The following is a 22506-nucleotide window of genomic DNA, read 5'->3' on the forward strand; positions in this document are numbered from 1 at the left end:
TGAGCATTTAAATGTCTGAATAAATAAACATGATGTGGTTGAAAACACTGTTTTCACATATGTTGAAACCATATTGGCACCGGGTTTCGGTACCCAACCCTAAATGGAACTGGTCTTAATAGATTCCTTGGGTGATAGCGAGAACATATATACCAATTTTGCCATAGTCGGCCAAACTACCTACTTTTTCAAACTCCTCCTAGACCTGATTTTCACCATTCGTTTGTCTGATTTTGTATCATTTTCAGACCATTCCGGCAAAAAGTTGTGGATTTCGTGTTGATAGACGAAACTATTTTCGTATACCGCATCAACAGATTGAGTTTTACCATTTTTGAATCCATTCAGCCGATCTCCAGGTCTGGCAGTAGCACTTTTAGCATAGCTTAGCATAGATCATTGAATCTGATTAGACCGTTAGCATCTTGCTCAAAAAATGACCAAAGAGTTTTGATATTTTTCCTATTTAATACTTGACTCTTCTGTAGTTACATCATGTACTAAGACCGACAGAAAATGAAAAGTTGTGATTTTCTAGACTGATATGGCTAGGAACTATACTCTCATTCCTGTGTAATAATCAAGAAACTTTGAGCCGTACCATGAGTGCAGCGGCGCAATGATATTACACAGCACCTGAAAATAGGCTCACTTCCGTCAACATAACCAACGTGACAACCTGCTTACACAGAGAGAATGCTGGGGACTATTTTCAGGTGCTGCGTAATATCATTGCGCCGCTGCACTCATGGGATGGCAGCAAAGTTTTTGAGCGAGATGCTAACGGTCTAATCAGATTCAATGATCTATGCTAAGCTATGCTAAAAGTGCTACCGCCAGACCTGGAGATCGACTGAATGGATTCAAAGACAGTAAAACTCAACTGTTTAACTCTAGGGGAGCTGGAAATTGAGCCTATTTTCAAAAACAGTGGCGTGTCCCTTTAATAACTTAATATCTTAAGCCATTTTGCTTCTCAAGTAAATGTGTCTTGATTTTAGAATGTTTAGATATTTGTACTGGAAAGCAAGCCAAAAAAAACAAAAACATTTTTGCAGCGTACTTTTTTTATGTCTGAATGAGAGTTGCAGTGATGTCAGTCCATTAAACTCTCACTCTGTAGATTTGAGCTCATCGTCTGTAGCGTCAGTTCAAAGACGTCCCCACAGACGGCTTTTATTGAAGTTAAGATGTCCACGACTTTCTCATGACCTCACTTCTGAACAAAGAACAAAGGTTTACGTCAACTTGTCCACCTTTGAGAGCGCCGTGGCAGGAGTTGGAGAAAGAGAGAGAGAGCAGGTTAAAGAATTAAAGTGAGTGCGGTTCTCTCCTGTCATTCTCCCTGTCGAGATGTGAATCCGTGCTGCGCCAGCACACACACACACACACACACAGAGGCAAAGCCGCTGACTTGGGAAAATCAGCGAGAGGAGGGTGCAAAATCCCTCTTTATCGAAAATTGGCTCTCCCAGTGAACAGCCCTCTAACAGAAATCCAGTGGGGTTTCCAAGGAAACCGTTCCACGGATCTGAAACTGTGAGCAAAGCCGGAGATGAATAGCTGATTTGTAGGACACACAACAATAGCAGTGCAAGGTATAATTGTACAATAATGAACAGAAACAGAGAGTAAGCGGTCAGGTGATTAATGTCCAGTGAGGTGTGTGTGACGCTGTGTGTGTTTGAGTTAGTTGTGTTTGAACTAGTCATCACTGATTCACAATATACAGTAGTGGCCAGAAGTGATGTCCGTGTTTGTTTTTAAAGGAACACGCCACTGTTTTTGAAAATAGGCTCATTTTCCAGCTCCCCTAGAGTTAAACATTTGAAATTTACCGTTTTCGAATCCATTCAGCCGATCTCCGGGTCTGGCGGTAGCACTTTTAGCATAGCTTAGCATACATCATTGAATCTGATTAGACCGTTAGCATCTTGCTCAAAAATGACCAAAGAGGTTCTATATTTTCCCTATGTAAAACTTGACTCTTCTGTAGTTACATCGTGTACTAAGACTGACGGAAAATGAAAAGTTGTGATTTTCTAGGCTGATATGGCTAGGAACTATACTCTCAATCCTGCATAATAATCAAGAAACTTTGAGCCGTACCATGAGTGCAGCGGCGCAATGATATTACATTATTTTCAGGCTCTACGTAATATCATTGCTTTGGTCATTTTTTGAGCGAGATGCTAACGGTCTAATCAGATTCAATGATGTATGCTAAGCTATGCTAAAAGTGCTACCGCCAGACCCGGAGATCGGCTGAATGGATTCGAAAACGGTAAATCTCAACTGTTTAACTCTAGGGGAGTCGGAAAATGAGCCTATTTTCAAAAAAAGTGGAGTGTTCCTTTAATGACCCTACAAGTTCGATTAAACCATCCAAATATGAGGAACATAATTTAAATATAAGGCAAGAACAAAACTTGGTTATGGTATTTATCTGACAAAATGATTTGGCATAAAAGGCAAACTACAGCATAATCAGTTATTACTATTTATTTGGTGTTCATAATTTCTTAGTATGACAGTCTGGCCAAAAATTATGTCGCACAATTTTTCATGTTTCATTGCGTTATTATCACAAATAAAACAATCGACTCCAAGCACAACTCTGTAATATGCTTACAAAATCTTTACCCTTTATTCAAATATTATTTAAATTTTTTTAAAGATTAAGATTTTCCCCTGCCGAACATCACTTTTGGCCACTACTGTAAATGTGTTGTTTTGTTCAGCTACACTCATAAACTTAAAGGCGTTTTTCTGCCTCAGATTCGTATTAAAGGGATAGTTCACCCAAAAATGAAAATTAGCCCATAATTTACTCACCCTCAAGTCATCCTAGGTGTATATGACATTCTTCTTTCAGACGAATAAAATCTGAGTTATATTACAAAAGTCCAGGCTAATCCAAGCATTAGAATTGGATTTATAGTTGCTCTGTTTTTGAAGTCCATAAAAAGTGCATCTATCCATCATATAACTGCTCCACGCGGCTCTGGGACAAAACAAAAACAGAGCAACTATTAATCCAATTCTAATGCTTGGATTAGCCTGGACTTTTGTAATATAACTCCGATTTTATTCGTCTGAAAGAAGAATGTCATATACACCTAGGATGACTTGAGGGTGAGTAAATTATTGGCTAATTTTCATTTTTGGGTGAACCTTTAAGAACCATTCTTTTAAACGTTAAAGAACCAAAAACTAAATCTGATTTTTTTTTTTAAAGCGTTCAAACATAGTGCTTTTGTTTTCAATGTGTTCATTTTGGATCAATAACATTGAATTTACCATATCATTTCTAATTTGTTTTGTGGTTCCTGGATTCTTTGACATGCATTATTTTTCTAATAATTCAATGGCCTCCAATTATTCGGCTTATACTATGGAGACCACACCTCAAGACATGAGAGACATCTCAAGAGAGTGTGCTTTCCATAGATAATTAAACGTAATTTTGTGTGGAAAACATGGAAATAGCGTGACATTTTTATCCTATTGTTTGTTATATTTATTGTCTTGGTCTTTTGTTTCTTTGGCTGTTGCAGGACATTTGTAATAACTGAAATCAATTGGCGAAGTGATACGTAACTGGAATCCAACCAAAACCTGCCTGGAACTACTTTAGCCATGCGTTTACTGGAAAATAATTGCATAATGTTCATCAGCCAATCAGAATCAAGCATTCAACAGCCCCATAGTATACAACAGGCATAAATTATAGCAGCATTTACTAACAGAAAGCTTAAAAAAAATAATTTCAAGCGCAACTGAAACCAACAGCTTGTGGGAAATATTCAAATAAACTTGTGCTCACATACCTCTCTCATTCAACACACATACAATCTGTGAGCATGTTAATTAGGTTATACGAGTTACTTTGTAATAGATTCCTGAAAAAGGAGTTTCCTCCACAATTCGTCATCTTTAAAACCAGGACTGACCCGAAATGTGGCTTCAAACAGGGCACACGCCGGGCCGATAGCATATCTCTGCACATTTGAAGCCCTCTCTCCTGATGGAGGGTAATTGCCTCACCGTGTAACATGTCCCGGAGCCTTTAAACTCAGGCAAACTGCTGGAAGTTTTTATGGCTGGAGGTAATTGGTTCCAGGCGGCGCTGGGAAAGCGAGAGTTGAAGGCCTTGGGCTGGACGATCAAGCCCCTCAAGGTTCGTCTTTTGTCCGCGTGCCCCGAAATCAAACGTTTTACCTTCTGTTGTATCAGGGCATCCGTCCCAGCACCTCATCGAGAAGCAACCATCCCCGCTACTCCCTAAATAGAGCAGATATCTGCGGCAAACATGTGGTTGTGTTTTAATCATTGTTTATAGTTTGATTGATGTAGCGTCAAGGCCGAAGTTGGACCTGCTGTCTTTTGTTGTTTGTCAAGTGGTTGTGTAACATAAGTTATGTTCCAGAATCTAGTGCGCTGCCCTGCTGTCTGCTGTCTACATAGGCCACATCCTGACTCAAATGGACAGAGTTTGTAGTTGTTGTGTCGCTTGGGTAATAATAGCACAATAATCGAATCATCTTGAAATTGTACAGAACATGCAAATGTTGGCTAAAATGGTACCTTTTTAGTTGGAGTGAATTGTTTTATCTTTACTTTCTGATATACATTTTCAACTCTGATAATATGAATGTTTCTTGAGCAGCAAATCATCATAGAATGATTTCTGAAGGATCATCTGACACTGAAGGCTGAAAATTCAGCTTTGATCACAGGAATAAATTACGTTTTGCTATATATTTACATAGAATATAGTTATTTTAAATTGGATTCTATTTTTACTGTATTTAAAAAATGCAGGCTTGGTAAGCAAAAGAGACTTCTTTTAAAAACATAAAAAAATCTTTCCAACCCTAAACTCTTGAACAGTAGTTCACTTCCACTTCATGTAATGTCAATTGCATTGCATTGTTGGATAAAGCATTTTGCGTACTATTATGTTTTATATATTGCAGGTCATTCCATGCATACAGAAATTGTGCATACACTGTTTATGCTGTAGAAACTAGTAGCATTAGATATAGTAGCATTTTAGGATGTTATTCTAAACAGACACTTTTTTTGCAATGCATTTTAGGATTCCAATCTTTGTAAAGAATGCGTGTGATTAGAATTTTGCCAGAAGACTTAAATACTTAGACGGAGCGTGATCCCAATATACACACATACACAGAATTACAGTTTTCAAAATATCTGTCTTGGCGAGTATTCATGCAAACATCATCTGTTATGTCTTAAGACTTGTGTGAACGTTTAGTTAACTGTTGGGGAAAAGCATCTGATGTGTGACATTATTAATAATTCATTCATTCATTCATTCATTCATTCATTCATTCATTCATTCTTTCATTCATTCATTCATTCATTCATTCATTCATTCATTCATTCATTCATTCATTCATTCATTCATTCATTCATTCATTCATTCATTCATTCATTCATTCATTCATTCATTAACAATTGTGGTATCATGGGGATAAAAAGTTTTTGTTGCCTATAGATATGGGTTTTGACTTCATGTGTGCCACATTTGGTGTTATTGCCAGGGATTTTAAGGTATAGTTGCTTGGTGATTTTGTTTTGGAACCTTTAGAAAACGTTAAATCGATTTTTCGCAAAATCGACTTCAAACAGGTGTTTTGTCAGATTCAAACAAATCATACATATTTACCTTTTGAAGGTTTTTCATTAGAGAATGTGAAAATAACAAGAACTCATTTTTGATGATTTGCTCATTGCTACACATTTTGGACCCAGCACATGTCACATGTATGCAATGCGCTGTTTCTTGTTAAGCGTTTTTCCATAAAAAAACATCATAACCATTTAGCGCTTGACATTCATATTCTGGGCTCATCCGCTGTATATAGTATGCTTCATTAATAAGGTATTGCGTTTGATCTGTTACCGTTGTTTTAGTGGATTAAGGCACTTTAAGTGTTTTCCACATTAAGTTTAAAGGGGTCTTATTATGCCCCCTCTGATGTCCCCAGAGTGTGTATGTGAAGATTTAGCTCAAAATACCCCACAGATAATTTTTATAGCATGTTAGAATTGTCACTTTTTGAGGGTGAGCAAAAATGTGCCGTTTTTGTGTGTGTCCCTTTAAATGCAAATGAGCTGCTGCTCCCGGCCCCCATTCTAGAAGAGGGCGGAGTTTCAAGAGCTCGTGTTAGCAGCTCCGATTACCTCACGCAGACACACTGGAGTCGGACAATGATAGAGAGACTCAAGAAGAAGTGACGACATGTAGAATGAGACAGGACGTTTCTGAATGGATAGCTGAGGAATTTATGTAGCTGATGTGTTATCTATCTTCAAGTCATTGATTATAGTCATCGATAATCTATAAATCGCTCGTGTGGGAACTGTTGTAAGATGCACAGAGCCAGAGAATATCTACTGCATGAAGAGAGAACAGGTATAGGTTAGTTTAATTACGGTTTTAACTTATCTTGTCGTCTTCTCAACATGACCTCACCTCCTGTGTTGTGTGTTCCCAGGGGCGGGGTTTATGTACATTTTAGGGTTAGTGATAGAGTTGGGGTACTCGAACTTGGATTTTGAATGAACTCGGACTTGTCACGCACTCGGGTGAATTTGTACTCGGACTTGACACGGACTTGGACATTTTGGACTCGGAAAATATCCAGAGTGCAGTCGAGTCCGCGTCATGTGTAACAGCATAAAACTTAAATAAGAAATTATTTAACATCTCCCCGCCTGTGATTTTACCGCACCACACCGGCAGGCAGCAGTAGCGCCATCTTATGCTTGCAGACAATACACACATCACACACTGGATCGCAATGCGGGGCTAGGACAATGTCTTCAAAGTCAGCAATAATTTGTTTTGATAATAATAATTATTGTTTTAAAACAACACAAGACAAAGAGAAAATCACTCACTCACTCACTCACTCTTGACTAACTTTAGTAAATTTAATAAAAATCACTGTACATGTAATACAGTGAAGTTTGTTTATTTTACATTTCATTGTTTTATTCAATTTCTATAGTATTTATTCTTACTTGAATAATCCTACTTGAGAAAACATATCATTATCGTGAAATAAGATTTTCGTATCCCCCACCCCTAAACATTAGCATTTGGTGATACCAGAGGCATTAAATAATAAAAAAAATACTTAATTTGTGTTTTTCTAGCACTTGTTATAATAGAAGTTCTACATATATCTATGTCCATTCTATTGTTTGAAACCATTTTTGATTGGAAACTAGTTGATCTGTTGACAAAATAAAAATGTTAAATGGGCAATGGCTAGATGTAATCGTGGTATTTTTGTTCAATTTTATATTGCCATTGGTTTAATGGGTTGAAAGGTTCAAATTTAAATAAAAATTTACAATAGCAATTTCTAATCTTTTTTTAATTTATTTACACTCTGGACTCGGGCCAGTCCAACTCGCCCCCTTTTGGACTCGGACTTGGACTCTGACTTGATTGTTTAAGACTTGGACTTGACTCGAACTCGACAAAGGTGGACTCGGACCCAACACTAGTTAGTGATGTCACTAACCTGTGAATATGCTCGTTGTAGTCCCTATCAGCCATTTATTGTAGTCCTTAAAAAGCTATTTTCGCATTGAAAAGCGTCGTAACCAGAGTCTGCGACTTGGACTCGAGCCGCACTTAAGTCGCAAAAAAATGACTTGAAACTTGATTTGGACTTGAACTTCAAAGACTTGAGACTTGACTTGGATCGCAGGGACTTGTGAACATGTCTGGTCGTAACTTTACAGATGTTGTTTATTCTCAATATTTATCCCGCTGTTTTTAGTGATTGAAATACTGCAGCATCACAAGTGCCATATTGATCTAAATATTTGTGGCTTGATACAGATGTAAAACTGACGGGGCTGTGCTGCTGGACTATGGATGTCGCGTGACTGACAACGATGAATTGGTGGTTTGAAAGTCAGTTTTCACAGTTTGGTTTGATGGCCGTCGAGAGGACTGCGTTGCGTTTAGACGACTTTGATTCTGCTGCAGGAAGTTGTTTGTGGCTAATGGGCTTCCCATCGAGCATGTAATTCTGGGAGACGGCCTTTGTCTCTCGAGTCCCAGCAGAACTTGCGCCTGCCGCGAGGAGATTTCGACAAGGCCTCAGCATATTTTTTACGGATTTTGCGAGAGATCAGCGTCTCTGCTAAGATTCCGACTTGAGAGGCTTCACGGGTTTTGTTCTCGGCAGACGACACATTACATGGCAGAGCGCTTTCTGCACCGCATGCTCTTCTCAATGCCTCTGTAATGGGATGTAGTGATATCACACAACTTTGCCATATGTTTTGAGGATAAGAGCTGTGTTTACTTATCTAATCACTGTTTAATATGAAATAAAGCAGTAAGACAAAGGAGGCCATGTGTATCAGTAATTATAACACAATTAAATGAATAATGAAATCATCTCGCTCTCATAACACAAATTACCTAATCTTTTAGAGACAAAAGGGTTAGCTCAGTGTCATTTTAATATTATTTATGTAATATTAAAGTGTATTAATATTTGAATTAGATTTTTTTTTTGTAATTGTATTATGTGTTTTTTCTTTTTATATATTATTTATATATTTGTAAGTAGCTTTAATTTATATTTTCAGTTTCAATTGTTTTATTAAGTTTTAGTAATTTTGTAACATGCTTGTGTTATTTTATTAGTTTAAAATATTTCTAGTTTTTTTTTTCATTCTGTATGTTTTGGTAATTTTGTTATATGCTTTTGTTATTTTTTATAGTTTTTTATATTTCTTCATATCTTTAATTTATTTTATTTAGTGTTACTTTTAGCAATTCTAGTACTTCAACTTTCATTTAGTTTAATTGAATTGCCAAGTCAATATTTCTGTTTCGTTTAAGTTTAATTTTACCATCCAATATTTATGTATTTTATTTCAGCTTTATTTCAATGACCAATTTTTTTTTATAGTTTCAGTTTTATTTAACAAGTGTTTAAACTACTTTTCCCATATAATGAAAATTGACAGTGATTCACACTTTTGAGCTTCAAAAAGACTATAAAAGTAGTTTGTACAACTTAAACAAATCAACATTTACATGATTACATGCAGCAAATTTCAATTTTAAACATTCAAAGATGATGCATCCCATCATGATAAGCCACGAAAAAATGTTTTTTGTCCTCATCTTCTTTGAACCTGGCATAAAGTGTCTTCAAACGTGGCTCATCCAATCAGATTTTAGCATTGCATCTTCTCTCTGTCCCTCCACAGGCGGCGTCTTCAGCCCTCAGCAGCTTGGGTCACGTCTACACGGCCATCGGCGACTACCCCAACGCCCTGGCCAGCCACAAGCAGTGCGTCCTGTTGGCCAAACAGTCCAAGGACCAGCTCTCCGAGGCCCGTGAGCTGGGCAACATGGGAGCCGTCTACATCGCCATGGGCGACTTCGACAACGCCGTGCAGTGCCACGAACAGCACCTGAGCATCGCCAAGAGCCTCGGCAACAAGCGCGAGGAGGCGCGCGCCTACAGCAACCTGGGCAGTGCTTACCACTATCGGCGTAACTTTGACAAGGCCATGTCCTACCACACACACGTGCTGGAGCTCGCGCAGGAGCTGGAGGAGAAGAGCATCGAAATGAGGGCGTACGCAGGGCTGGGACACGCCGCCCGATGCATGCAGGACCTGGAGAGGGCGAAGCAGTACCACGAGCAACAGCTCAGCATCGCAGAAGGCCTGAAGGACCGCGCCGCCGAGGGCAGAGCTTCATCAAACCTGGGTGAGCATTGGGTAACACTGTTCACAAAGAACTGGGGGGGGGGGGGGGTCTGTTAAGTTTGAGTTTAGTTTAGTTTCGTATTAGATGTTTTTTTTTTTCAGTCATTTGTCAAATCGCTGCCAAGTTTTCATTGGCAAAATTGAGCAAAAACAGTCCAAATTGACAATGTTTTTTGACAAATTAAAAAATGTTCAGTTCGTATACTCAACTTGAAGTGATTTTTTAATCTTGTTGATAATCGAGAAAATAGCACTCTTGCCTGTGTGATCTTGCTTAACTATATTATGTTGTAAACAAAAAATACAAGAATACATACAAGAGCAGTTCAAAACTTGAATTTTGGGGGCATTTTTATTCATTTTGGTGGCATTTCCGACCTTGCCTGACTCCATTTTACGTCAAAGTCCGACCAACTTGCTTGTTGTTAAGCTTAATGAGGGCTATTAGGCTGGCTGTATTGAGATGTTTTGGTAGTGGTTTAATTTCACAGCGGTGACAAACAGTCCTGAAGTTTATATATATAAATGTCTTGCAAAATCAAAAGTGCACTTATCTAGTTAGAGGCCGAAAAAGCAGGTGCTTGAGTACCACTTGGTGTCTATCTTTGTGTCTGATTAAAAGTGAACCTTAAGGGACATATTAAAATAATAGAAAAATGTCATGACCTGGAAACCGCCAAACTGACCCCAAATGTTGTCCACCTGCCCAAATAATTTTTTACAGGCCAGTTAAGAGCTGTGCGTGTAAACCTCACTCCCCTGAACTCAAGAGACGCGTGACACTAGCGCCTGCGGTCTTTAGCGTCCTTGTTAGTGTGCCTGCCTCCCATGCCAGAGACCCCGGTTTGAATCCCGCTCGGAGCGGGTTGAGTAGGACCGGTTACATTTGTGCCATGACCCGGAAGGGAGTGAGATTTAGGGCGGTGAGTGTAACAGACGTAGGCCAGTAAGAACTGTGTGAGTAAACCTCACTCCCCTGGCCTCAAGAGGCACGCTTAGGCCTGACACAAGCAGCTGCGGTCTTTAACACCCTTGTTAGTGCTCCAACTTCCAATGCCTGAGACTCCAGTTTGAATCTTGTTCGGAGCGGGTCGAGTAAGACTGGTTACATTTGGTGCCGTGACCCGGATGGGGGTGAGGTTTGGGGAGGAGAGTGTAACGGACGTAGGCCAGCAAGAGTTGTGTGAGTAAACCGACTGATGCTAGCTCGCTGCGGTCTTTAGCATCCTTGTTAGTGCTCCCGCTTCCCATGCCTGACACCCCATTTTAAATCCTGCTCGGAGCGGGTCGAGACCGGTTACATTTGGTGCCGTGACCCTGATGGGAGTGAGGTTTAGGGGGGAGAGTGTAACAGACGTAGGCCAGCAAGAGCTGTGTGGCAGTGGCTCAGTGGTTCAGGTAGGTCAGGGGTGTCCAAAGTCGGTCCTGGAGGGCCACTGTCCTGCAGAGTTTAGCTCCAACTTGCCTCAACACACCTGTCTGGAAGTTTCTAGTATGCCTAATAAGATCTTGATTAGCTGGTTCAGCTGTGTTTAATTGGGGTTGGAGCTAAACTCTGCAGGACAGTGGCCCTCCAAGAACAAGATTGGACACCCCTGATGTAGGTTGTCTACAAACCGGAAGGTTGGTGGTTCAATCCCCGGTTCCACCTGACCAAGTGTAGAGGTATCCATGAGTAAGACACCTAACCCCATCTGCTCCCGACGAGCTGGATGGCGCCTTGCATGGCTGACACCGCTGTCGGTGTATGAATGTGAATGTGAGGCAAGATGTAAAGCGCTTTGGATGGCCATGGGTCTATTGAAAGCGCTATATAGATGCAGTTTACTATTTACCTGTGTGAGTAAACCAACTGATGCTAGCTCGCTGCTGTCTTAGGGTCCTTGTTAGTGTGCCCGCCTACCTTGCCAGAGACCCCGGTTCGAATCCCGCACAAAGCGGGTTGAGTGGGACCGGTTACACACAATCAAATTCAAAACAGCCAAAATGGGCAGAAACCCGTCCGAATCGGGCAAAACTAACGATTACTTTTAATTAGCGCTTCTCCAATGGCGAGTTTTGACTATGTCATTGTCAATTTCATGCTCACAATGTGGATAAACTACAACAGGTAAACATGTTACTTTCAATCTGTGCTGTTTTCAGTTGATGTGTGAACAAAACTTCACTAGACACTATTTGTTGCACGCCTACCATCCAATAATCACAATAAGCTTTGTTACTTTTGTTATGAAACACAGTCTGAGCTTTCAAATTCTGTCAATTTTATAAACTACTAGTTACAGCACCAAATAAACATCAGAATGTATGTTGAAAGATACAGTACAACTTACCAAAATCCATATCATGTCTCATGTAGTCGCTCAAGCAGTGTTTCATCCACCGTATTTTACATTTACAAGTATAGTAATGTGCAGTTTAAATGTTTACGTGCAATTCATTAATTGATTATTAAATCAACTTCAACTTCTTTAGTTTTTGAAAACTTTAATTTCAGTTCAGTGTTTCTGTAAAAATAAAGTAATTTTGGTGCATCGCTACTTTTGGAAAAACGAAACCATCTGAAGATCAAAAGCCCAAGCTGAGAGACCGGCTTAAACCAGCGAAGACCATCAGCAAACCAGCTTAGACTGGTTTAATGTGGCTTTTTCAGCAGGAAATTGTTCCATAGAGTGGCAAATTTTCATTGTTAGGTGAACTATTCCTTTAATTAAACAAAGCTGGCAGAAATGAAAATTCAAAGCCTACTCAAGAAAATAAATTAAGGCCAATACATAATGTTATTAGCTAGAAATATACAGTCATGATTGCTTTTGCGCATTACATTTGTCTAATTATTAAGAACAACAGCGTGGATGAATATTTATCGTTCTATTTCCGTTTAGTGCCTCGATGACTCAGTCATCTAGAGCGAGTCCCTTCCTCCTGCGGCGGCACTGAACCATCGGTGTGCGAGATGTACGCTTGATAAATCGAAGCCGTCGAAACCAAGTGTTTCAAAGCCCGTCTAATCTCTCACTCTGACTTTTATTGCTCCAATCTCACGTTCCCTCCCTCCATCAGTCTGATCCGAAACGCTCCGTGCTCTCAGATAAATAAATAGATGAACTCCCAAAAGAAAAATGTTGCCACAGGACTGTTAATATCAGGATTACAGTAGAGCGCACAAGATGGTGAACATTTTAGGAGTGAAATCAGGTCTTTTGTACTAGATTTGAAGAAAATGTGTGCAAGATTCTCCAGCATGATGCATGGTTTATTTCATGGGTATTTTATCATCAGTCAGCAATAGGCACCTATTGTATCCATTAGTGTTCCTCCTCCTTCTCCTTCTTCTTTTTCCACTCTTGAGTCATGGCAGCCCATAGAACCGCTTGCGGGTGAATGATGAAATTTGGCACACAGATGCAGGACAGGACAGTCTGAACTGTTACCACAGGAGTCTCTAATTCATCCCCTCTAGCGCCACCTACTGTCGGAAGTTGCACTCACGTTTATGCTAATAACTTTTGAACCGTAAGGGCTAGGAACAAAACAGAACCCATAGAACCGCTAGCGGGTAAATTATGAAATTTGGCACACAGATAGAGGACAGTCTGAAAATGAACCATACCAAATCTGGAGTGTCTTATTCATCCCCTCTAGCGCCACCAACTGTCTGAAGTTGACTTTACATTAATGTTAATTAACTTTTGAACCGTAAGGACTAGAAACAAAATAACCCAAAGAAACGCTTGCAGGAAAATGATCAAATTTGGCACATAGATAGAGGACAGTCTGAAAATGAACCATACCAAATTTGTAGTGTCTTATTTATCCCCTCCAGCGCCACCAACTGTCCGAAGTTGACTTTACATTTATGCTAATTAACTTTTGAACCGTAAGGACTAGAACCCATAGAAATGCTTGCAGGAAAATGATCAAATTTGGCACATAGATAGAGGACCTTCTGGACTATCACCACAGCAAATTTGGAGTCTCTAATTTATTCCCTCTAGTGCAACCAACCGTCTGAAGTTGCACTTACGTTTATGCTAATACCGTTTGAACCATAAGGGCTAGAAATAAAATTCCTTTTCCTCAAAGTACTTGGCTCAAAATGATTCGATTGCAACCTATAGAGGGTATTCATTTGACGTCACTTTCCCGCCGGAACACGCCCCCTCAGCTGGAGTGGCAGACGATCTGCTGCATGACTGGATTTAATTGGGTAAACTGCGAAAACGCGAGTAAAACAAATGATTATCAGTTTAAACTAAAGGTTGGACTCGATATAGTGTTCCTCACAACACACCAAAGATCATACCAAGTTTTCCTGACATTTATATGAGCCTGATTTCGACCCCGGGGAAATACATAAAGCAAATTTGCCTGTGAACGCTTTATATAAATACAATATAGGTAGGCCTAAATCCGGGTGATCACTTATATCAGTGTTATAAATATCATATCGTCCAGCCCAAAAATGGTGTTGTTTTTTTGTCAGTGTTTATTTAAAAACATTCAATTATGCAGAATATACGATGGTAAATATTTAATTGATGAGTTGTCAATACAATATATAGGGTTAGGGTATGATTTCACCCCAAAATTCAGCATATTGAGACAAAATGATAACTGCAAATCCCCGTTTCTCTGCCTGGAGTTCTGTTGTTTCTGTGAATTGTGGCGGTCCATTTGCTTCTCTTTTCTGTAGCTTTCGGCAGTCTGTAAAAATATAGCTCAGATTTCTTGTCAAATGTATTTATACAGTCAATCTAAAAGGTCTTTCCCATTTTAGATGTGTTGTGTGTGTTTTTTGTGGCCTTTACACTGAAAACCAATGTGCCCCTCAGTCTTTTTGCCACTCAGTGAGCAAAAAAGCAGTCACTCCGGCCGACAGTGATGTCACGCGCATACCTTCTATTACGTAATTTTCCGTCATGAAAATGTTCCCGCCATTCTGAAAAACATACTTTTTCGAACTCGGCCTAGGCAGATAATCACCAAAATTGGCTTGTATCATCTTCAGACTATGCTGGCAAAAACCTATTAAAAGCTTTTTGATTAACCCAACCGAAAAGCATGCCAAAAAGGACGCAAGTCTATATCTCCGCAACTCTGTAGCTTATTGAGACAAATCTTGGTACATATCATCACAAGCACGGCCTGAGCCGACTTGCAGAGTTTCAGCACAGCTCCACATACTGGCCAGGAGAAAAATGATTATTCTCTTTTCATTCAGTGCAGCATACAGAGTCGAATGATAACCAGTTTTCCCAAATCGACCAATTTGGCCATCGGCCATCTTGAATTTTGTCAAAAAATTCTGTATTTTATTGAACGCATTAGCATATCATTATGAAACTTGGTATGTGTCCTCGGCACCATGCCTTGGAGGTACTCAAAAGGTTTTTAGATAGCGCCACCTTCTGGCCAAAAATTATAATGACATTTAAAAAAATGCTTTGAATTTTGAATTTCTTTGAGAAACCAAAACTCCTCCTAGACCGTTGGTCCGATTTTGACCAAAAATGGCTCAGATCACCTTCAGCTATGCCGACAAAAAAGTTATTAAAAGCTTTTTGATTGACAAAACCGTTCTCTAATAACAAACAAAATTGTTGTTATGATGCAAATCTGATTCTAAGGCTGTAACTCTGCAAAACTTCGGCATATTGACACCAAACTTGTGTGTGTGTCATTGACAACTCGCGCGGACCATACCACATTAATTTGGTAACAGCGCCACCTAATGGGCAAAGTCATAAGCAATCATAATACTCATGATTATATTAATATTTTTCAGCTGTTCTGCCTAAAATAGTCCAAAAATTGTATTTAATTACTTATTGCCACAGTTGCTTTTTTTAAATAGTTTTTTCATATAATATTTATTTTATTTCAGTTGTTTTAGTTTTGGTTTTCAGTAACAATGAAAGTTCTTCATGATTTGAGGTCAGGAGTTACCTGTCAAAGTTGAATAATTGCGGTTAGGTGTTTGTTCAGATCTGTAACCATAAGTATGAGCTGTAGTGTTGGTTAAACACACACTATTATTGCAGTTTGTTCTATTTTTGCAGTCTTGAAGTATTGATGAATTTGCATAGTAGCACAAGGAAGTCCATAGGGTGATATTTATGGCCTGTGAAGCTCTCATGGAGAAAAATGAAATCAATTTCTTTCCGCTTTTGCGTACGGCTGTGATAAATTTGTATTGGAAGCGTGTACGATCAGGTGAGCTCGTTTAAAACGGGGATATAAATATTACTAGATTACTCCCAGCGTCTCTGAGGTTGTTACTCTGCGAACAGGTTTATTGTTCAGACCTAATGATGTAGGAGAGGTTGCACAGATGAGATGCGCTCGCGGTGAGTAATGCGTCCTCTGCAGACTCATGCTACGCTTTTGAGAACACAAGCCGCCAACATCCATCCCAGCACTCTTTCCATCACCGGCTGGCCTTGCGGTGCAGGACAGGGAGTGGATCGGTTTGATCGATCAGAGTTATTAATAGCTGGAAGGGCTGAAAGAAAAGCAGCGCTTATAAAATTAACAATCTCACACGGTGAGATCCCTGGAAGTGCACAAATTGATCTCGCTGTCAAAGGTGGAATCTGAGAAAGGCTACAGATTCTTAAAGGTGAAGCAGGCGTGTTTGAGGAAAGGTTTAACATGTTTACTCACGGACTGATTGAGCTCAACAAACAGGTTTTATTAGCTTCTGATGTCAATATCTATAACATGCACCTAAAAGTCGCGTAAAAAAAAGCCTGGGGAAAAATCCCATTCATTTTCTCCATAGAGAAATAGATTTTAATGGTATCAGATAATCCTTTCAATCATATTAAAAAATATATTTACTTCTTGATTTGGTTTATTTGCTCTGCCATGAAGCATTTTGAATGAATAAAGTCATCATTTGTAATATTTTGATATTTAATATGAAATATTTAATAGTATAGTATACTCAAATATTTTGCAATAAATGTAATATTGAAAATAAACAATAATTTACACAAATAGTCAGTGACTTTAAGTTAATAATTTGAGTCATTCACAATGCATCATGGTAATAATTTCCTCATAACAGAATTTAAGTGCACAATCGTGTATTTTTTATGATTTGCAATTTTTTTTAGTCTAATAAAAGTCATTTTACAAATGTTCTGAATTTCTGGAGAAAATTAATTGTAAAACAAAATCAAGGCTACTGAAAAAGTCAGAAGTCATGCATAAAAAAGCCTAATTTTGTGATTTGTGCATAATTTTTGTAATATGCAACTCTTTTTTACCATGCACATTCATAACTAGCTTGATCACAGTGACAATACCTATACCAATACCAATATAAATATTATTATCACTGCATTCTCTTTTATTATAGTATTGACTAACGCAATACTTTTATAGATTATTTGAGATTTCATAGATAATGATCTGTAATTGCGTCATAAAGTCTAGTCTGGATTGAATCCCAAAGATCTCTCCCTCAAGCACAGCCAAAACACGCTTCCTTCCTCTCCAAGCCCAGAAAACACCTTGTTTCCCGCTCAGGTGGGATGATGCGTGGAGTATGGCTGTAATGCTCTCAACTCATATTTTATTAAAACAGGTTTTGAGTTTGGTTGTTGCTGCGATATTTAAGCCCTGAGCAACGTGAATTTGATCCCTGTTGTGATAGTGCTGAGTGGACGGTAACTGGAGGCTCTTTTCTCCTGGCCGAGAGCCGCAGGCCACAAACACACTTCACACCGCGGTTAGAAGCGTGAGAAGAGAGCAGTGTGTGTATGGGTTGTGGGTTTAGGAGCGTGTGTGAAAGGTTAGTGGTGTGTGTGTGTTTCTGTAGGGGTTGTGTGTTATTAGTGTTTCAGTATTGTTAGTGTAATGTCTGTATGTTTTAGTATGGTTAGCAGTGGGGATGGGGATGAATGATTTGCTGGAATTAAAAAAAATAAATTACAATAAAAATTGCAAGAGTGATTCAAAATGCAATTAAACAAGCAAACAAAAAACACCAGGTTTGCTGTGCTTGTTTGTAGAGCTGCACAATTTGGCCAAATATTTTGTGATTATATATCAATACAACTATAAAATAATTATTGTTTCATTATTATTATATTATACAAATGATAAAACTATTTTACAAAATAAGAAGTATTACTTGTAATATTATTTCACTGTAAAATTAAGAAAAATTTCAGCAGCCGTCAGTCTCCTGCTCACATCGAGTTCTATTTTGCTCTTGAACAAACAATAACAACAACACAGAGAATTTTGAGTATTCTCATATTAGGAGTCTTAAATTAGTTAAATAACGTCTTAAATTAACTTAAAGAGTTGTGAGGAGATGAGATGTGTGGGACAGCGCGTCAGATCCGAGTCATGTTCTTAAAGTGACAGTAGCACTGATGATGCCTGTCATTAATGTTCATCAAAGAACAACAGAGAAAATTGTAGCTTTAATGAGGATTAATCTATTTTCATTTATTATTTATGCAGTTAAGAAAGGTGTTTGATAACTATTACATTTCTGTATATGTCTAACAGGGAAGGCCACCGTTAAATGACATTTATTATAATGGGTTTATGTAAAGATTGTTTTAAGTTCACTTTAATTAAAAGTAGTTTTTTTTAAAGCCTAATAAATGTTGAAATTGGGAGCTTTCAGTTATACTGTAATTTAACGTCATTAATGTTTCGTAGAGACATTAGTATCAGTGATACTGGCCTTCATTCATAAAAAGATGACAATACAACACATATTTAAAATATACTGTCTTTAAATTGTTTCTACATTAATTTGGAGAGTAACTGAAATTATTACAATATCAAAATATTAAAAACGTAAAATATTAAAAACTTGCGATTAATCGCGATTAATTACAGAAAAAAATGTGATTAATTAGTTTATATTTTTTAATTGATTCCCAGCACTAATAACAACAGAACAATAGTACAATGACTAGTAATATTTTCTAGTAAGGTTAGCAGTGTGTGTGTGCGTGTGTTTTTTTTGTGTGTATGAGCACGTGTGTATGTGCACATACACTCACCTAAAGGATTATTAGGAACACCTGTTCAATTTCTCATTAATGCAATTATCTAATCAACCAATCACATGGCAGTTGCTTCAATGCATTTAGGGGTGTGGTCCTGGTCAAGACAATCTCCTGAACTCCAAACTGAATGTCAGAATGGGAAAGAAAGGTGATTTAAGCAATTTTGAGCGTGGCATGGTTGTTGGTGCCAGACGGGCCGGTCTGAGTATTTCACAATCTGCTCAGTTACTGGGATTTTCACGCACAACCATTTCTAGGGTTTACAAAGAATGGTGTGAAAAGGGAAAAACATCCAGTATGCGGCAGTCCTGTGGGAGAAAATGCCTTGTTGATGCTAGAGGTCAGAGGAGAATGGGCCGACTGATTCAAGCTGATAGAAGAGCAACTTTGATCGAAATAACCACTCGTTACAACCGAGGTATGCAGCAAAGCATTTGTGAAGCCACAACATTGAGGCGGATGGACAAGACGACAACAGAAGACCCCACCGGGTACCACTCATCTCACCAAAATTGGACAGTTGAAGACTGGAAAAATGTTGCCTGGTCTGATGAGTCTCGATTTGTGTTGAGACATTCAGATGGTAGAGTCAGAATTTGGCGTAAACAGAATGAGAACATGGATCCATCATGCCTTGTTACCACTGTGCAGGCTGGTGGTGGTGGTGTAATGGTGTGGGGGATGTTTTCTTGGCACACTTTAGGCCCCTTAGTGCCAATTGGGCATCGTTTAAATGCCACGGCCTACCTGAGCATTGTTTCTGATCATGTCCATCCCTTTATGACCACCATGTCCCCATCCTCTGATGGCTACTTCCAGCAGGATAATGCACCATATCACAAAGCTCCAATCATTTCAAATTGGTTTCTTGAACATGACAATGAGTTCACTGAACTAAAATGGCCCCCACAGTCACCAGATCTCAACCCAATAGAGCATCTTTGGGATGTGGTGGAACGGGAGCTTCATGCCCTGGATGTGCATCCCACAAATCTCCATTAACTGCAAGATGCTCTCCTATCAATATGGGCCAACATTTCTAAAGAATGCTTTCAGCACCTTGTTGAATCAATGCCACGTAGAATTAAGGCAGTTCTGAAGGCGAAAGGGAGTCAAACACAGTATTAGTGTGTGTTCCTAATAATCCTTTAGGTGAGTGTATGTGTGAGTGTGTATTCATGTTTGTGCATGTGTGTGTGGCTGTGTGTGTGTTCTCTCGTGTGTGTATTTGCACACGTGTGCGGCGTGCATTCCTGTGTGTGTGTGTGTGTGTGTGTGTGTGTGTGTGTGTGTGTGTGTGTGTGTGTGTGTGTGTGTGTGTGTGTGTGTGTGTGTGTGTGTGTGTGTGTCTGATTTTCTCTCATGCCTCTTGTTTTAGAACATTACACATTGTTGATATTCATTTTCTACGCTTCATAGCTGTAGGTGGAATACTAGCCGGTTGATCTCATTTTTTCCTTAGATTAATATTCTGAGTCATTTAAAGACTCATGGAGCTGCTTCAGAACTAATGCTCCGCTCTAATGTAATGAATAGCTTCTCATGAAGTAAAGTCAATCATTATCTACTGTTAAAAAACACACACTGGTTGTGTTCATACTTATGCTGCACATTTGTAAACATACTTATTAGATTTAACTGGAAATATGCTCTTGTCCTCATTCATCTTTTGAAACATATAATAATTAAATAATATATATCAAATAATATCACATTAAATGATTCATGAGGCAAGTGCTGTCTCATTATGGATTGGTCATCTGTTGCTAAACAACTCGCCATAACATCCCAGCATTGCGTTGAATTAGCAGCGCTAAAAGGTTTCATAACTCGGGGTGCTCACCTCATTTCGAAATTACAAGTGTGAAACGTTACTTAAAGAACCGTTAAAAGCGCCATTAACACAAGGTTAAAATGCATTAACCCCGGGTGAAGTGTAGTGTGAAAAGCCTGTTTGATGTGTTGCTTTGACAGTTGTTACCAGCGGTCACGTTCGAGGCTCTGTTTCCACTGACAGTTATTTTGTGCCGTCTCCAGTGCGCTGCGGTGGGGCAAGTATGCGACAGCACGCCAAAAAAACACCACAGATACAGAGGAAACACTGGAATATTCCAAAATAGATCGTTGAAAATTCCCGAGAATTCCGAAGGCCAGACTCCCGTTACTCTTAGACATTAGGCAGGGGTGTTTATCAACAATCTGTGGCCGGTAAGACACACTAACCACGCTCTGCTTTGCCGAAAGTGGAAGCAGAGGATAAACACAAGCTTGATGTAAAATTAATGCATCTGGGAAACTGTTGCCAGCCGCAGTTTTCAACTGTTTTACTGTTCGACTGAAGCCAACAACAAAGCTGACCCTGGACTCTCAAGAATCTCGCCGCGTTCAAAGTCTGCCATTTGTTTGTCCCCGTTTTCCCCTTGGGACTTGCTTTTGGAGACTGGCTCTGAGCTGTAAATCACACTGCAGAATATCGGGCCTAGTTAGCGCTCAGCGTTTGAATGGGAGGAGACGAGACTGGAATGGTTTTGAGAGACAGACAGGAATCATAACAAAGGAAAATAGCTCTGGATCTGACATGACTGCTGAAATACAGCTGCGCTTATTATATATTTTTTACTTTCCGTCAGCCACCTCTTATTGCAGTCACTTTGCGTGCAATTTTGGTTTCCCTTAAATAAGTAGTGTATGTTTGAGGTGAGGACATTAAGAGGGGTCGCTTCTGGTCGTTTTCCTGCTTTTTTATGCCTTGAACCAGCTGCAAAATGAATCACAAGCCAATAAACTTTGATTTGAAGCAAAGCGATGTTTGAAAATTGGAATAAAAGACAAAGCTACAGCAAAATGAATCTCTTTCCCCATGAAGCATAGCCGATAACATAATCAAATCACAAATAACAGTACAATATAAAGCTGGTTCATTGATTTCTGTCATGACAACTCTCTGATTGTTTGGCATGGTAATGGATAAGACAATGTTGATATGTTTGTCTTGACAGAATAGATCTGCTACGCTGCTGCTGCTGTTATTGCTGCTTCTACCGTTATTGCTGCTGTTATTGCTGCTGCTGTTATTGCTGCCGTTATTGCTGCCATTATTACTGTCGTTATTGCTGCTGCTGTCGTTATAGCTGCTGCCGTTATTGCTGCCATTATTACTGTCGTTATTGCTGCTGCTGTCGTTATAGCTGCTGCTGTTATTGCTGCCATTATTGCTGCTGCTGTTATTGCTGCCATTATTACTGTCGTTATTGCTGCTGCTGTTGTTATAGCTGCTGCCGTTATTGCTGCTGTTATTGCTGCCATTATTACTGTCGTTATTGCTGCTGCTGTTATTGCTGCCATTATTACTGTCGTTATTGCTGCTGCTGTCGTTATAGCTGCTGCCGTTATTGCTGCCATTGTTACTGTTGTTATTGCTGCTGCTGCCGTTATAGCTGCTGTTGCTGCTGTCGTTATAGCTGCTGCCGTTATTGCTGCTGCTGCTGCTGTTATTTTGCTGCCATTGTTACTGTTGTTATTGCTGCTGTCGTTATAGCTGCTGCTGCTGCTGCCGTTATTGCTGCTGCCGTTATTGCTGGCATTGTTACTGTTGTTATTGCTGCTGTCGTTATAGCTGCTGCTGCTGCTGCTGCCGTTATTGCTGCTGCCGTTATTGCTGGCATTGTTACTGTTGTTA

General features: G+C 39.3%; 1 protein-coding gene across 3 annotated transcripts in view; it reads left to right on the forward strand.

Moving 5' to 3' along the window:
- Positions 1-22506, forward strand: part of ttc28 (tetratricopeptide repeat domain 28) — a 442541-nt gene that overhangs the window by 340970 nt on the left and 79065 nt on the right. For all 3 annotated transcript variants that reach the window (XM_079805114.1, XM_079805115.1, XM_079805116.1), the window contains one exon: positions 9280-9787. In XM_079805114.1, coding sequence (XP_079661240.1) covers positions 9280-9787 — 508 coding nt within the window. The remainder of the gene's footprint in view (positions 1-9279; positions 9788-22506) is intronic.

Source organism: Gobio gobio, assembly GCF_949357685.1.
Source record: "Gobio gobio genome assembly, chromosome: 22".
Taxonomy (NCBI): domain Eukaryota; kingdom Metazoa; phylum Chordata; class Actinopteri; order Cypriniformes; family Gobionidae; genus Gobio; species Gobio gobio.